General features: G+C 46.7%; 1 protein-coding gene across 1 annotated transcript; it reads left to right on the top strand.

Annotated features, from left to right (window-relative positions):
* Positions 1-6343: 6343 nt before the first annotated feature.
* LOC135826986 (BTB/POZ domain-containing protein KCTD5-like) lies at positions 6344-17592 on the top strand. Its single transcript, XM_065339507.1, has 5 exons — positions 6344-6669; positions 8254-8347; positions 10878-10993; positions 13356-13436; positions 16421-17592. Exons 1-5 carry the CDS (start codon positions 6520-6522, stop codon positions 16562-16564), a joined length of 585 nt encoding a protein of 194 aa, XP_065195579.1. The 5' UTR covers positions 6344-6519; the 3' UTR covers positions 16565-17592.
* The last annotated feature ends 788 nt before the right edge of the window (positions 17593-18380 follow it).

Here is an 18380-nt window from a genome sequence, read left to right as displayed (position 1 = left end):
GAGATATACCATCGGAACCGATATCCAATTGTCTTTCATCTGAGCCCTACTTGAAAAATCGATGCACTTCCCCTTTAACGTGGACGCATTCCACCCAGCATTAGGCTGTTGAAAGTTCCGATACCGCATGAGGGTGCGACCAGATGGAAGCTTCAGGAAGCCAGCACTTCTCATTGTCTCATATCCATGTTTGGAATGAGAATGCTGGCGCAAGCACCACCGCATCACTGATGGGTGCCATCTCATCTGCTCCGGCGGGGTTGTCAGTGCACGGGCTTGATCTTGAAGTAGCACTGACAGATTTGCCTCCTCCGCTGTTCCAGTGTGCCGTTTGAGATGCGTTTTGAATGCTGTTCGGTTCTTAAAAATGCTGTGGGTACAGCTGTCCCAGTTGCATTTATACTGTGGTTGAAGTTGTGTGGAGCCATCAGAAATACGTACATGTGCACTGTTTACGTGTGCAATTAGGTCTTCAATGTCCTCAAATGTTGACGAACACCCATGCCATCTACATTGTGGGTTATTGGCCCTGGCGTGTATTTGTTCCATTCCTGAGGAAAGACCTCTGAATATATCAGCTAAGTCATCGTTGAAAGAAATTTTTTCCATTTTCTCGCGTGCTATGCATGAGCGATCGATCTTTTTCTCGAGCCCACGGCTTTTCGAGGTCTTAATGCGGAGACGGGAAATCAGTTCATTCCGACTCAGGCAGACAAATGGAGTGTTCTTGTGGTCTTCTCCACTGTTAAGGTGCCGTGACAACGACTTGCGGAGAGTGGCGTCAAAAAGGCGGCACGCCTCGCACATTAGATGTTTGCTACTGGCATCCGCGAAGAGCAAGCATACATCAGTGCGTATGCCGCGATCAGGCACCCATGTCTCGTCCAGAGCAGCTACGAGCGAGCCATCCTTGCCCACAAACCTTCCGTTGTGCTGATCCACTAGTTCCGAATACTTGCTGTACGAGCACCCTGTACATGTTTTGCAGGACTCCAGTATAGAAAGAACCGCGTCCAGGGCCGTTGAAGAATTGATTGTTGGGGGCGCAGCCATACCCGGGATCGGGCCTGCTGTCCTTTGGAAGACTTTAAAGGGGAAGTTAAGGCAAAAATTAAAATTTCACCAGTTGTAGTCTTCGGGGTGCTGAGTCGAATGGTCTTGGTCCGAGGAAGCTGAGACGCTCCCTTCCTACTTGAATCCCAATCGAACTCGCGCACTTCCACCGAAACTGGGTGACTGCGCCCTACGAGATGGGGATTTGTATGCAAAATGTCACTAAAAGCGCCATTTCGTTCTTATAAAAGCACGGTTGACCGCGATTGCCCCATATGTTGTAGTCTTTTGGACGCTGAGTAGACTGGTTTTGGTCCGAAAAGGCTGCGATGCAGCGTTCCTCCTTTATTCCCAATCGAACATGGTTGAACAAGTGGTCACGTGCTCCTGGGTGCCCAAAATGCCCCAAATCACCTGGTCACCACGCCCAGCAGGTGACAACTTTCACACCAAGGGTCAACTCGAGTTCAACTCGAGTGACAGGATTGCACCCAAAAAAGGTCAAACAGGCTAGTAAGTTGTACCCTGCAGGCACGGTGACCAGGTGACTGGCGTACGCAGGAGCACGTGACCGCTTGTTCAACCATGTTCGATTGGGAATAAAGGCGGAACGCTGCATCGCAGCCTTTTCGGACCGAAACCAGTCGACTCAGCGTCCAAAAGACTACAACATATGGGTCAATCGCGGTCATCCGTGCTTTTATAAGAACGAAATGGCGCTTTTAGTGACATTTTGCATACAAATCCCCATCTAGTAGGGCGCAGTCACCCAGTTTCGGTGGAAGTGCGCGAGTTCGATTGGGATTCAAGTAGGAAGGGAGCGTCTCAGCTTCCTCGGACCACGACCATTCGACTCAGCACCCCGAAGACTACAACTGGTGAAATTTTAATTTTTGCCTTAACTTCCCCTTTAACGGTGTAGGAAAACGAGGAGCTATCGATGATCACACTGCGTAATGGAAAGTCTGACTTCCCATAATAGTTCAGTGAGATTTCGTGTGTGTGGCATTCCTTGGCTCGCCAGCCATCCCTGGCACTAGCCGCATCTACTAGTTTGGCTGAATTCCATATTTCGCTAGTTGATTCAGGGTTTCCCCACGACAGGATCTTTGCATTGATGAAGTCGGTAATGGCTTTTCCCGTTGGCCAGTCAAGTTGTTTCTGGTTCAGAGAGTTCCCAAACATTTGAACCACCGTGCTAATTATTGATTTAAACCGGGACCAACGCACTCTCCCACGGTACTTTCCTACTTGTGTTCCCTTCAGGTTGGCTCGCAGCAGGTAGCTCCGGATCTGCATGGGACTCACCCTCTCACTAAATGAAACAACCTGGTTGATGATGTTGCAAGCATCGATGTAGGTAGGTGATGTTGGTTGTCGTGCATGATATGTGTTGTGAGGTTGAAGGCATTCCAATGTAGCGTAGACAATGATTTCACGCACTGACGGCTTTTCCATTCCTTTCCAGTTCAAGGGCAGTCCATTGGTTGCGTTGCTTTCACCTTCTGTACATGCTTGCCTAGAATTGTCACCGCAGGTTACGTTGCCTGTAATGCATGGAGCACAGAGTCAAAACAAGCAAAAACACGTCAATGCCACGAAGAATTGTTTTTCAACATCCTTGCATGTATCAAACCCACCTTGTGTGCAGGTTGCACTGCCTGTGAAATGCACTGATACACTGACAGATTGCTTTCCAACATCCTTGTATGTATGAAACCCACCCTGTGCGCTGGTTGCGCCTTCTGTATGACGTCAAGTTGAAATTCTGTTGTACAGCACCCATAGTCGAGTTGCACACCCTGGGGGGGGGGGGGGGGGGGGGGGGGAGTATGTACTCTTAACCCCAAGAGTGTGCAACTGCCTGAACAACCTCTATGCAGTGCTGCGACGGCAGAACTTCACATCACGTGACATGGTTCAAAAGGTTACACTGGCAAACAGTGCAAAGTGACCACAAGAGAGTTGTACCTAGGGCCGAAACGATTGCCCATTTTGCCTTAACGATTAACCAATAACACTAACGATCGATTTATTGGTTTTACCGATTTTCCGAACAAGTTTTATACGTGTCATGTTGGACATCAGTATACCGCAAAAACAAAATTTGTTCAACTATGTACAGGTACGTACGGGTGAAAGATCCACACAGGCCCAAAAAGGATCAAAATGAAATTTGCAACGTGATATGAGCAGTGTTCCTCTGCCATTAGGCATGAACGATCAGTCCTCTGTCTTCTACAATGGAGAAGGGTCGACTGGAATCGACAATCCAGTCGATGATCGACTCTGTCAACATGCCTGAGCGCCTGCTGTCGCAAGTTACATGTGCTGAAGAACGACGTGACGGGCTTCGTTCCAGCACTGGTCGTCGCATTGTCACTGCGCTCAACATTGCTGGTAGTCGTCGTTCCTGTCGACTGGGTTGCTGATCCTTTCCGTACCGCAGCGGCGTACAGGTCTTTATGAGCAGAAATCAGGTGCTAGAACAAGTTGGTTGTGCCGCTTTGACGGACGAGCTCGCGGCTGCACAAATTGCATCTCACTACGCTATCAGCTTCCTCGAAATATGCCCAAGCTGGCGATCTCTTGGTCCAACTAACTTTTGCTTTTACAGGCGGCAGCATTGTCACGGCTCTCCTCGCTAAAAAATCAAAAGTAACTAAGTTTTTGACAAGAACTGAACAAAATAGAAGGCCGGCAGCCATACTCACAGTTTCGCTACAACCTAAAATTATGAAGCTTTCCGGTTGATACTTTCCGGCTACGCTGACTAGTGCAGTGCATGCGCGGAGTGTACGACTACAAGTACAGTACCCAAAAGGATCAAGAGCTAGCGCGCAATGATTGTACGGACCTACAGCTTCATGCACGTGTACTTCGACGTTCATGTACTTGTGCGCATGACGCGCGTGCATGATGCCATGCATGGTCTGCATGTACTGACGTCATGACCGCTCTCGCACTGTACAGTCATAATCGTTATCGATCATAACGATTATCGATTTCATCCATAACGAGTGATATACGAGTAATCGGTATAATCGTTTCGGCCCTAGAACTTGTACCCAAAGCTGGGTTTCGTACAACCCTGTATCAATCATGCACAGAGTGCAAATAATGTGTACGGGTTCATCGCGTGACTTGAAGTTCTGCCGTCGCAGACCTCACAGCTGGAGTTGCACACTCTTGGGTTATGTACTCTTGGTGAAACGTATAGCCCACAGTCAAAACAAGGTAAATACACTGATGCACAGACCCACCCTGTGTGCTGGTTGCGCCTTCTGCGCGCGTGCACGTGGAGTTATCACAAAAGCGGGTTGCACTGCCTGTGAAACGCATAGCACACAGTCAAAGGAAGCAAAATACATTAATGCGAAGAATACTTGCTTTCCGGTGTCTCTTCATCTATCTAATCTGCCTTGTGTGATGTGTGTTTGTTTCGTTTGTTTGCTTTACCTTTGCAACAGTATGCCGATGGATTTCACTACAACGCCACCTTCCATAGCGTTTTCATTTCTATACCACCAGTTTATGTCCTGGTGTGGAACTTCTCTCTTAATACTTACAATACTCGTGCATGCACTGTGTGTGGTCACATGCCCCTACACGCCCGTGCCTTCATGTTTTTGGATAAGCGCGCACGTGTTTATATTGATTTGCATTAAGTGTGTGTGTGTGTGTGTGTGTGTGTGTGTGCGGCTGCGTTTGTACACATGTAATCAGTATGTTATGTTACGTGGATATCGTGAGTACATACTTGCTGGTAATATTTGCACTGCCGTGGCATTGCGTTCACATAGAACCTTCGCTGGAGGCCTGTCCGTGCTGGGGCAGGACTTCCTCTTGCCATGTATGCTGCAGAAATCAAAATAATAAGAAATATATTGGTGTCACAGCCAGTCATACGACTTCCTGGCACGTTCATGATGCCTATATAGATATAGAAAATGTTCATGCCTCTTTTACCCTCGAAGAAACGGAAAGAAACGAAAAAGAGCCCGGCCAGGTTGTGCCACTGTGTTCATAAGTCGGGTTCCTGGAAAGAACAGAGTGGTCGACGTTGGGACAAAGAAGTGCACCACGTCCGTCACACCGACTGTCGGACGCAAAAATACCCAAGACATTACCTGTTTTCTTTCTCGCGTACGGCTTCATTCACTTCCATGTTTCCACTTCGATCAGCCTGGGCGAACTATAGTGCACTTTTCTAACACTAACACCTGCCGAAGATCTGGTCGAAACGGGAAAGAGACCACCTCGGTGGGGCCGTTTTCCCTTCGTCGTCTCGACAGAATATTCAAGGTCGTCGACAGTTCTCAGCTGAAGAAAAAAATTCACGGATATTATGGGCTTGAGTCGGACCCTGTCCACGAAAATCTGTGACGTGTCCTCTCCCGGGTCTATACAACTCCCTGGATGTATCACATCAGGCAACACGTGGGTGCACGAGCTCGATTTTGATCTTTTGAGTTTCGCGCTACGAACCTACACGGCCACGGGCCGGGGATCCCGGACGCGGGTGCACTAGCGCTATGGGAGTATGGCCTAGCCGCCCTAGCCGCGCCTAGCGTCTGGCAGCTGGGTCCTGGATCATCGACCCATACCGTACAGTCTGTATCGGCTATAGCGTACCCTTTTGATTTCCGTGATTTTATCACTATAACCGATGCATCACTATATGCGATACGATCGATTTTTTCGATCGACACATGAAAGGCAAGGAAATACTTCCAGCATGGCGTTTTGACAAATGAGCATGCTGCATACTTGACAGTGCCCGCATTTCCATAAAAAAAATCTGTTATGTACATGTGTCACTATCAAAATAAGCAACGTGAAGAAAGTAAAAAAATAGGGCCTTTGATATTATTGCAACATGTATTTTAAAGTTATCACTATAGCCGATAATAATGTAGTGTGTTATGCATGTTTTGATTCTTTGTTGCCATCATAATATCCGATATATCATTACATCCGATAATATTGGTTATAGTGATATTTGTACTGGATAAAATACGTTTTGCTTTTGATATTTCGTACCAATATCACTGTAGCCGATATATTCTAAGTTATATCCGGTCACTCTATAGCCGATACAGACTGTACTCGTAGACCTCTACTCGTGCATGCAGTCGAGCATGCAGATGTACGCTAGGGCCCGGGTCGTTAGTACAGTGCGATCGACGATCGTACATGACTGTATCGCGTATCTGTGACATCACCCAGATCAGTCACCCAACTCCAAAATCCTTTTCACAACACATGAACACACAAGTGCAGTGCTAGTGAAGGTCGTAGCTTTGCATTCAGTCGAAAATAGTCAAAAAACCACCAACAGTGTCCAATCATTTTTAGTTTCCTTGAATATCTAGTTTGTCCTTGCATTTATAGTACAACCATACTGTCAAGTCTCTGTCTGAAGCTGATAATATACCTCGGCTAGTTTGGTTGGGACCTTGCATTATGGGCGAACGTAATTCGCTGCCATCAGAATGGGTTCGTTTGAATGTAGGGGGAAAGCTGTTCATGACAACTAGATCAACTCTCTGCAAAAGGGAGGATTCATTTCTCAGTCGCTTGTGCCAGGACGACCCCGGCCTTCCAACGTACAAGGTACTGGTGATGTCCCCTTCACTCTTGTGTCCCTTTCAAGCAGAAATCCTCATACTATTTCGTACTCTAGAAACCCTCACCAGCACTCAGTCTACATGTATTTGTGCCTTTCATCCATTCATGTTAGTTCAATCGAATGTACTTTGGCTTTCAGCTTACTTTCTACAATCACCAGGTACATACATATGTACGGTACGATTACTTAGCTCTGAGTAAATTATCCGTAGACCAGAGGGTCACGTAGAAGTTGTGGCCAACACAATTGCAACGTTTATAAATAGTACCAAGTCCTGTACAACGGCTGAACACTGCGCACGTGACTGACAAATTGGCGAATGGTTCTTGGCCAAATTATTAATTATAGCATTGGCACTTGCGATAAAATTGCAAAGTAACTGTAACAATTGCTGTTGCCAGATGATCGTAAGAAACGTGAAACTCAGAGTTGTAACAGAATTGCCTCTCTCTCTCTCCTTTAATACTGTTTTGTAACGTAACATAGTCGAGAGCTTGGTGACTTGTTTGGTCGGTGGTACAAAATTTCAGTTGATAAGCAATTTAGAACTTTCACTTGACTGAAAAATTAAGTGTTCAAACTGGATTTGACATCTACTGTAAACCAAGAAACCTTTGCGATCCTGTAAACGTTCGTAATTATCGCGATGGGGGTGGAATCGCGAAAGTAAGTGGGCGCGAAACACGAACCTGTAGGCTTGAGTCAATCATCAAATTGACCCCAATCGCAAACGTTTACAGGTGCATGCCAGTTGTGAACACAGCTTTACTGTTGCTGTTGTCATCATGTATGCAAACTTTGATGAAGTTAAAATAACTTGAAATTGCGCTCCCCGGTAGTACATTGCGTACTGCACTTGCCTGCGATCCGAGAGGTTGCGGGTTCGAGCCCCGCAGTCGCACATCTGACAGCAGAAATCCCCACGACGCAGCTCACCAGATCAAAGTGTGGGTCCTCTGCACTCATAGTCAAGTCGAGCGAGCTGCAACTCCCGGTGTCGAAAGGCGGCTACTTCCCCTTGTAACCTCCAAGACGAAATGATAGTAGCCGACTGGCCGAAACTAAAAAAATTGCATTTTTCCATTCCATAATGTATGCCGGAGAAAGCGCGGAGCGCCTACAATTCGTCGTATGGAAGCGGGACTTTGAGTTTGAAGGGCATGACCATCTCCTTTCTCCAACAAAGAAATAAACTCGTGATATTCTAAAATTTGACCTAAAAATAAAAAATAAATTAATTCGACAGGTTCGCGTACCGGGCAGGTCAAGAACAAGGAGTCGTACAACTCCCTGGTCAAGAACCACCTTTCCGCTTCCGTGGGACGCCAACATTTGACCTTGCCGTGCTGAAAAGCACTCTGATGTTGATTCTCCCATCGGAAGTATTCAAACCTTTCTTTCTGGTTGTGAGGAAGTAAAGTCCCTACTTCCAGACAATATGTAAACCAACACGTACAACTCTAACATGGTGTTATGTTGTGCATTGATGTCTGCAACTCTTGATACTCTTTATGGATCTTAACGCTCAATAAACTGCTATTGTTTTTGTGCTTGTCTTTGATGTGAAGGATGAAAACGGTGCATATCTCATCGATAGAGATCCCGACTATTTCTCGCCCATTCTGAATTACCTCCGTCACGGTAAACTCTGTGTCAATGAAGGTCAGTTTGGAGTGTGTGTGTGGTACATGGTGTGTGTGTGTGTGTGTGTGTATGTGTGTGTGTGTGTGTGTGTGTGTGTGTGTGTGTGTGGTGGTGGTGGTGGTGGTGGTGGTGTGTGTGTGTGTGTGTGTGTGTGTGTGTGTGTGTGTGTGTGTGTGTGTGTGTGGGGTCAATTCATCAGCCTTGCGAGCTGTTGAATGGTGTAATCCCAGCACAAGTTGCTATGTCTAACATAGCTGTTCGCTATCATCGCTTCCGCGATGGGCGGGTCTGAGGTCTGAGGTGTGTGTGTGTGTGTGTGTGTGTGTGTGTGATCCATAGCTGCCGAAGATGGCTCTCTCGTCGTGCCGATTGAACATGGTCCCTGATCTCTCGGCGGACTGCCGACTTTCTGCCGTTGCGCGTCGTTTTCCATGTTGTCGGCCCCGCGAAGGGACACGTGACCGTAATGGCAGTGTTTACCAGGACCAGGACCAGGTGTGTGTGGTGGTTGTGTGTGTGTGTGTGTGTCTGTGTGTGTGTGTCTGTGTGTGTGTGTGTGTGTGTGTGTGCGCGTGTGTGTGTGTGTAGTGGTGGTGGTGGTGGTGGTGGTGTGTGTGTGTATGTGTGTGTGTGTGTATGTGTGTGTATGTATGTGTGTGTGTGTGTGTGTGTGTGTGTGTGTGTGTGTGTGTGTGTGTGTGTGTGTGTGTGTATGTGTCCCATATGGTGCAGTTGTATGTGAAGCGATTTCCACTCGAGAGGTTGCGGGTTCGATTCCCGACGATTATGGTCACACACCTCTTTCTTCTCTTTCTCGTACTCCTCCTGCCTTTTCTTTCATTCTCCTGGGTGGTTACCAACAGGCAGTGCATGCCGGAGTATGTGGTGTGATGTGTGTGTAGGGAAAAAGGAGGAAAAAGACCAAAAAGTAGGGATTCATTGACCATAAAAAGCCGCTTTCTTAGCTGTGTGGTGTAGACCAGGCTGAATACTGGCGGTCAATTCTTCAGCCTTGCAAGCTGTTGAATGGTGCAATCCCAGCACAAGTTGCTATGCTTCTGCTGTAGCATCACTATCATCGCCTCCGGCGATGGGCATCCAATGGTGTGTGTGTGTGTGTGGGTGTGTGTGTGTGTAGCTGTGTTATAAAGGTGCACTGCTATGCCTACCATCGCCATTCTGCATGTATCTGAATTGGCTTGGGTTGGCAGGGTACTGTAAACCGGGAAATGTTTTCGCCGCTTTTACATTGCGATCCGCGAGCACTTTGCACCGGGAAATTTTGCTATTGGAGTCCATTTCATGAGGGTTTTTTTACTGCAGGCCTACGTTTCTTACCGGCTTCTTTTCTTCGATTTCACACCCATTCCGAAATCGCAATCGTTTCCAGTTTTCAGTACAGTAAAACCTGCCCTAACCACGCCCTCGGTGCAGCGGAAACTGTCCTGATATGACAGGATTCCCCTTGGTCCAGGGATGCTAGTTTGATTCACAACAATTTATTGAACAAATGGCGAGGAGACAATAATTTGATGACCGCAATCAATAAGACAAGCAGAATCGACATTTGTGATCGACATTTGTGTATACTTTATTCATGCAATGTAAAACGGTGGAGACAATGTGCAATAAAATGATGAAAAGAGGAAGAAATAGTGTAGAATTCAACTCGGACGGTGAGCCAATTCAATTATGGTGAAAAAGGAGAAGAGCAAAATGTTACGACTATTCAAGATAGGGCTTTAATTTATTTCATTGGCTCTCCGAGACTGGGGCACTATTCAAGAGAGGGCTCTAATCGCGCGAGCAGGGTACCTGGTCACTTTTGCCACCCCTAGCTTCCACAAACCCCACCAACCATTTCTACACTCCTACCCTAACTCTACCTCGTCTGTGTCAACTCACAGCAGTTACTACTCCACCACCACTACTGACTGCCAAAACTGGTCATGTGGGTCTCCCCGGACAGGGGAGCGATGTGCAAAAGGAATCTTGGAAAGATAACTCAATTGGCTTTTGAACCACCCAACGGCCGACGCCCCCTGAAACCCCCTAACTCTGGCTTGACTTGGAAATGATCCCACTTATAGGGGATTCACATACACGGTAAAACCACAGTTTTTGGGAAAGTTGTTGTGGAAAGTTGTTATGGAAACCATGGTACTGGGGAAAGAAAGAACCTCTCGGGAAAAAAAATTGGCAAAGCTGTGTCCATGGGTCTCAGGGTGTTTGTCAAAGGAAAACCCCACGGTTATACGATGCATGTGCTTAGATCTTGTCTTTGGCAAGAACTCTGAACCCTAGTTGTACGAATGCATCGCAGGCTGCATTTTCAGACAGTGTTCACGCGGAAAAATCGTGCATGGCGTACATGTACCTCCACGCTCCTCCAGTCAATCGTTTTCTATCTGAATGTGAATGTGGGTGTTGTATATGTATGTGTGCATGTGCATGTACCTGTGGGTGTGGTATGTCTATACGTATGCGTGTGCGTGTTGTATGTGTGTGTGTGCATGTGCGTGTTGTATGTATACTGTGTGTTCTGTAGGCGTATCCATGCACGCCATCCTAGAAGAAGCAGAGTTTTACAACATTGCTTCTCTTGTAACCCTGGTCAAGCAACAACTAGATGAACCCAAGTCAGAAGATGAAGAGAAAACTATGGTAGGTGCTGATATGCTTTTGCTGCTGCTGCTGCTGCTTATCGCTCTCATCTTAATACCTGCTAGCTGTTAGCTGTTCTTTATCCAGGCTTAGCATGCGTCACTGCTCCCTGCACCACTCACCCATGTGTACTGCATCACTGCTCCCTACACCACTCACCCATACGTACTGCATCACTGCTCCCTACACCACTCATCCACACGTATTACATCACTGCTCCTTACACCACTCACCCATATGTACTGCATCACTGCTCCATCTATCTATCGTCCGTTGTTCTGCTTCGACTACCGTAGCTGTGATGTACAAATTCTTTGTACTTTGATCTCTGGCTACGCATGATGGCATCAGCGAGCCAAACAGCCGCCAAAGACTGATGTCATAAAAAAATTCCGCCATGGGCTGGGGGATCGTCGAGTTGCACACTCTTGGTTATGTACTCTTGATGACGCGGAGGAAGTACTTGTATACATTGTACATGCGGAATACCTCGGACTGAAGAAAACTCACATGTTGCGGCCGCATGAAAAATGACGGTCAGTCGGGTGACCCCGAGACATCGAATTAATTCTGGGTGGCCTAATCTAAGTAAATATGGACAGCTTTGCGAGCACGGAGGATCCCTTCTGCACAGAAATTAGCACTGATAATTCAAAGTCATGACATTCTAGAGTTTCTAATTTGAACCGGCTCTTACAAGTACTTATGCCATACTTGCTACACAAAGGGGCTTGAGACTCGACTAACAAGTTAGTTGCGGGTCCAGAAGCAGCAGTCTGTCCTGGCAGAGGAGCTTCAAGAAGGCGTTGGCGGTGTTACTTTTGAATGTGAAAAAGGACGTTTCTTGTTCTTTGCCGCTTGATTTTCCTTTCAGCATCCGCTTTTCCTAGACAAATTCCCTAATTTGAGCTCTTGGTTTTTGTAGAATTGTAGCTCCTGAGTACATTTTAGGTTTTATCCGTTAGGTTACTTTGCTCGCATATTAGATATTGTCTTTTTAGTGACAAGGACCAAGAAACTACAAATTACACTATATGTCCACTAACACCACGAGTTACTAAACAATCAGCTCATGCGATAACATTGCACGACACTGACCGACACTGACCGATGAGCATCCTTGGCTCTCCATCCGAGTTCCGTCTTTTTAGTGGTCGGTATTAGAAATTACTTGTCTTGCTCTTTGTTATTTTGTGAGAGGTCACCGTGGCGTGCTCGATTTGTCCCCTTGTTGAATTCATCTTTGTGTCCTTTGGCTGAACTCTGAAGCAAGAGCAGCACTACCTACATGCGCTATCTTCACGTGGCTAGGGCACCCTGTAAGAAGACCATAGGTCTGTGGGGAGTGCCCTAGTAAAATATGAATAAATAATAATAATAATAATAATAATAATAATAATAATAATAATAATAATATTAACTGGTTTGAGGGAAAGAGACAAACGGGAAAAGTCTGAAGAAAAAATTGACTGTCACCACCAGGACACGAACCAGGGACCTTCGCTTGTAGCCAGCGATGCTCTAACCACTGAGCTATGGTGTAGTCGTCATCCCAGCAGAGGCCGTTCAACATTTTCTTCAGACTTCGTAACTCACACTTCCTATGAATCCACACAATAATAATAATAATAATAGGGAGGAGACCTGGCTATTGTGCAACAGGAGGCTATACAAGGTTCGATTAAAATACTGAGAACTATCCTTAACATGTAGATGCACCTCTGCTGCGTTTGCATGTTCAATAGCTAAGAGACTTGAATAACGACTGATAAAGACTGATATTTCCTTTGTTACTACTCCCTTCATTGGTTGATGTATTTTGCCTGTCGCTGCAAATTCTTTATTATTGTTTTGATGTTGGAGTTCGGATTGAGTTTCTTTCCTTTCTTCCTCTTCCTTCAACTAGTTCTTGTCCCTTTGGTTTTTAGGTTTTATTTATTTATTTATTTTTGTTTTTGTTTTTTCACTTTCTTTTTGCTGTCCCACCCATGGAAATATTTCCCGGTGGGTCTGGCTTATCGCCTTCGAAAGAAGTGAATAAAGGAGAAATAATAATAATAATAATGTGAAAGAGCATGACATCGTAGCTGAAGGTCATCTCGTAGCTGTGAAATTGCATACAACTTGTTAGTTGTTCTGCACTTGTGTACAAATAAGTGAAATAACCCTCAGTTCAAAGGAACTGGCGGCGCTAATTCAAGGGTGGCTGCTAATCAAGCGGCGTTGCAATCATGTGTGAGATTTTCGAGACAATCTCATTTTTCCATTGTCATTTGGTGTGAGGTTTTGTTGCATGAGCACTGTGTGCAACTTTGCTCTTATTGAGTGTGTTGTGTGTTGATGTGCACTCATGCATGCTCAGGTATATCGTGTACTGTCTTGCCGGGAGAGAGAGCTCACTCAAATGTTGTCCACTATGTCCAGAGGATGGAAATGCGAACAGGTAAGCCTAATTGTATTGGTGGGGAGGGTGGGGGCTGCTGATCGCTCTTTCCTCTATTATGGTCTTAGCCTCTTAGACCCAGTCCAATGTGCCTGGCAGAGAGAGAGAGAGACAGAGAGAGGGGGAGAGACAGAGAGAGAGAGAGACAGAGAGAGAGAGAGAGAGAGAGAGAGAGAGAGAGAGAGAGAGAGAGAGAGAGACAGAGAGAAAGAGAGAGAGAGCCAGAGAGAGCCAGAGAGAGCCAGAGAGAGCCAGAGAGAGCCAGAGAGAGAGAGAGAGAGAGAGAGAGAGAGAGCGAGAGAGAGAGAGAGAGAGAGAGAGAGAGAGAGAGAGAGAGAGAGAGAGAGAGAGAGAGAGAGAGAGAGAGAGGGAGAGAGAGAGAGAGGGAGGGGGGGGGGGGCTGATCCTGGAACTGCTCTGTTTCTGTATCATGGTCTCAGATAGGGGTGCCATCGGGTAGCAGGGTACACACTCATGCTACCCGTAGTGGGAGCGGTCAGTTGGGTAGCTGTTTGCGCCTGAGAAGTCAATCGAGTACAGTAGGTATCGGTTATAGCGTGGGTGTTTGAAAAACGACTTTCTATTCTTATTTCCGATATTTCTTACACACGGTAAATGCAGTGTGACATCATATGCATGTACGCAGAGGCAGGAAGATCATCGTAGATCTACATGCAAGGTAGTGCTTCTGTGGATGCGGCTGGTCATAGTCCCATAGGTTTACCATGTGGCTATGCAACATGAGTTGCATGACCACACCAGTTGAACCTGCAGCACTACGACGCAACGCGAGTCAGATCAGAACTGCATTGGACGGATGTTATTACCGTAAAATCCCGCCAGAGCGCCCCTACCTCCTCGACGCTTCGAGTAGATTCAGGTGGGGAGGGGCGGATGGGCGAGTCCTACTTGCCGCATTCAGTACTACAAGAAAAAGTACTCCCCTACAAAAACTGTTCGTGTTTCTCGTACACCGACCAAAGGTCAAGAGCCAGGAGTAGTACAGACCCGTCAAAACTCAGGGTTTGTGCGATCCCTGGTCAAGAGGGTGGGCACTGTGGCGTATATTTCTAACGGGGTCGAGCACTCGACTGCAGTACAGTACGGCATCACAGAGTCATACGAGGATACAATCAGTCACTTCCCTGACAAGAAGTCAGAGAGGGGCGGATGGGAGAGACGGGGCGCTCTGGCGGGATTTCACGGTACTACAGGCGATATACTTAATACTAATCTGGCATGTTACGCTACACAAAGTCCATTCTTAGCACCGATATATTCTACTACTTGGTCCGGCTCATCGCAATTGTCGCTTATCTATCGCCACTAAGAACAGGAGTTTTTTTACCGCTCTGAAATTTCCAGGAGGCATAGTGAGGAAGCATGATACAAGAATACTCTCCGCCACAAGAAAAAAATTCAGCAATGGAATCAGGTGAAGCGAGTCGTAGAAAGGAAGCAAGGTAAGCAAAATACACAAAATAAATCCACGAAGGAGCGCGTTCTTGCACTCACACTCTTACAGGTCCAGAGTTCATTCAACGTTACATGAGCGTGGGCAGTGTGACCTGTGTGTCGCCACAACAAAGCCTTAGAGGCATACAGGCCTCTCCAGACAGCTGTCATACGCTCCACTGGATACGCTGACCACGACTCTTGTAATGCTGCTGCTCGGTCCACCAAGCAAGGAACAACAACCGTCCGCCGGGCGCATCGCATCAAAAACACCTTTCTTCTTCAGCATGACGCTCATGCGGCTCATACTCCTCTGCAGTGCACGCGTGCCTGTCACGCTCTTCAGGATGTCAGTTGCCCCCACCACAGTTCCGGTCTTCGGGTCGCTGCGCTTGGCTTTTGGCAACACAGACAGTGAATGACCAGATTCCCACTTCCCAAAAAAAGCTGAACACATCGCGATTCAAAGCGCTAGTCGCGATCATTTTTTTTGGTGCCTCCTTTGATCTTGCCATCACAACCTCCCAAGCAAAAGTAAGTTAGATATCGTGATTGGACTGGGTTTTACCTGTCAAAAGGTGCGTGGGAGATAAGCAACAATTGCGATGAGCCGGACCAAGTATACGATAACATTGCTTGTAAGAATAAAATAATGTGCACTTGAAACCCATGTGTTAGGGACGTTTAGCAATGCAAAAATTCGAACTTTTGGTGGTGGCGATATTTCGCGAAAATCTATTTCGAAAAAGAAAACTTGTGAGGTTTAGCAATGCAAAACGACTTTTTCTCGAAGCTATTTGAATCTTATAGTACCGTACCGTATATGCAGCTCAGTCTCAAGCAGGGGGCTGTAAAATTACTACTCCCTGTAGTGAAATGCGTACCGAGAAAAGAGAAAGTTACTTTCGCAAATCACTGCAACTTCGCGTCCAAGTTTTCGAAGTTTCGACCTTTGTTTCTGTACTCATTCCCAGACTCGAATTTTCTTTCGAACTTTCGCGTTGCTAAACGTCCTTAATATGATTAAGGAAACATGAGAGTTCATTCTTGCAGGCAGAATATCCTTTTACACGACCACACTATAACTGATAAGCACTGTACTAGTTGGAGTATGGTGTTTACGCAGCGGTACAGTCACCTTCGCGTATAACCACACTCGGCCGGGCATCAGAAAACTGTCCTTATTCGCGAAGTGTTCTTATACCCGAAGTCTCATTACATGTAGGCTGATTCTGGTACTGCTCTTTTCTCTATCATTGTTATAGACCAACCAACCCACTGTGCGCAGCTGTGTGTATGTGTGTGTGTGTGGGGGGGGGGGGGGGGGGGTGCTGATCCTGTACGCTCTTTTTCTATCATGGTCTTAGACCAGCTCACTGTGTATGGTTGTGCTTGGATTTTCTCCATTGCCTAATCATCTATTGTATCATCTGGCTGGGCGTGTGTGTGTGTGTGTTTGTGTGTGTGTGTGTGTGTGTGTGTGTGTGTGTGTGTGTGTGTGTGTGTGTGTGTGCTGTTGTTGTCTGCAGGTTATTCCTCTCAATCATTCCTATAGTCAGGCATCAGATCACACCGAGTTCCTGCTGGTCGTGTCGCGTTCTGTAGAGCGTCAGCCTGTTTCTCCCTTCTCGGGCCAGTCAGATAAGCTCAGCAGAGTCGGACAACATTGCTGACCAGCTGGCTGGCGCTGGATTTAGGGACAGCATTGCTGACCAGCTGGCTGGCGCTGGGTTTAAGCGCAGTCTCGCTGTACTCGGGTCAGTGATCAGTCTCTTGTGCTGCCATTGCCTGCCGCTGGCCGGGAGAGCCTTGTGCTTGCGCCTAGCTACATGCTTGTTACTAGTGTTAGCAGGTGATTACTTAGCCCGCGCTTGTTTGGTCTTGTGGCTCTACAGTCATTTGTTTCCAGCCATCTTATGTACACTGACTGAGTCATGTACTAATCCGAGCACCAGCAAACAGGTATTTGTACGTGTGTGTGTGTGTGTGTGTGTGCGCGTGTGTGTGGGTGAGGTGATCGAGTGCTGTGTGGGTCTGCTACTGCCGAAAGCACTGCCACACCTGGACATGCTGTACATGTATTGCAGCTGTCCTGTACCAGTGCTGCTTCTGCTGTTGCTGCTGCTTCTGCTGTTGCTGCAGCTGATGTTGCTGTTGCTGCTGCTTCTGCTGTTGCTGCTGCTGGTGCTGCTGCAGCTGCAGTTGATGATGCTGCTATTGTTGTACATATTGTACATGTTGATGTGCATGTTGCAGTGCATGAATAACATGCAACACAGTGACTGTATGTACTGCTATGATAGACACCAAGTGCCAGCCGTTAGTTCAATATGATCGTAGTACTTGTAGTTGTATAATACTTTAGTCGGCATGTTACTCACCCGTGGCTCTAGCTAGTACACCCATCTATCATTCACAGCATGATTGTGTGTTGTCTAGGCATATACTGGATACTATCATAGTTGTGGGTGCTTTCTCAATTTTGAATCCTTTTAAAACTGCTTCATTCAAAGTAGTTCCCTCTGCCATTTATCATCTTCAAACAATACAGATTTCTCTATACTTTATATCGTCTATTCACACTAATCAGCCACCCTGCCTTTTTCTACTTCTTCTGAAAGGTCCACTCTCTTTTCTTTTATCGGAAGAGCTGTCTGCTCTTCACTGAATCAGTCCAGGTTGGACACAGAGTGTAGCTGCATACTGCGGCAGCAGCATGTCCCAGTAACCACACATGCAATACAATACACACACACATTATTGTGTGGGCGTATTGCGCCACACACTGCTAGTCTGCTCTATGTTTATACATCGTATCAGGAATCGATCTCTGCACACCGCTACAGCTTGTGTGTGTGTGTGTGTTCCTCTCTGTGCGTGCAAACTTGCTCTCATTTTGCTCTTTATCACTTCAAGTCTCTTCTATCAAAAAAATAATGCTTGTGTGTGTGTGCGCGCACGCGTGTGTGTGCGCGCACGCATGTGTGTGTGTGCGCACGCGTGTGTGTGCCGCATGTCTAGTTTAGTGTCGAGTGTCTGCTTCTAGCAAAGCAGCGTCCTGTCTATACTAGTTACCCCAGCGAGTGGAGGGTGTGCATAGGCAACTGTCGTGACCATTCTATTCCGATATGCTCCGTGTGGTGTAGACCAGGTGTGCATCGTGGCGGGGATTCACATGTTTTCGTCAGTTGTTTGGATTTGGCAGTTGTCTTGATCTGTTTCATTCAGATCTGTTCTGCTGTTGTTGCGATAAGAGAACATCTGTGGTTGTACATCCAGTGCAGTCGCAGGTTTACGTGTTTCTGTTGCGCCGAGCGTACATGGTTCATGGTCTGTGTGTACATGTATGTGTGTACACGTGCGTGTGTGTGTGTGTGTGTGTGTGTGTGTGTGTGTGTGTGTGTGTGTGTGTGTGTGTGATGATCATAGCATAGTCGAATGATGTTTGTAATTTCCTGGGCTGATCCACACCTCATGTCTTGGGTAGAT

This window comes from Sycon ciliatum, chromosome 11 (assembly GCF_964019385.1).
Source record: "Sycon ciliatum chromosome 11, ocSycCili1.1, whole genome shotgun sequence".
Taxonomy (NCBI): domain Eukaryota; kingdom Metazoa; phylum Porifera; class Calcarea; order Leucosolenida; family Sycettidae; genus Sycon; species Sycon ciliatum.
This window is presented reverse-complemented; position numbering and strand designations above follow the sequence as displayed.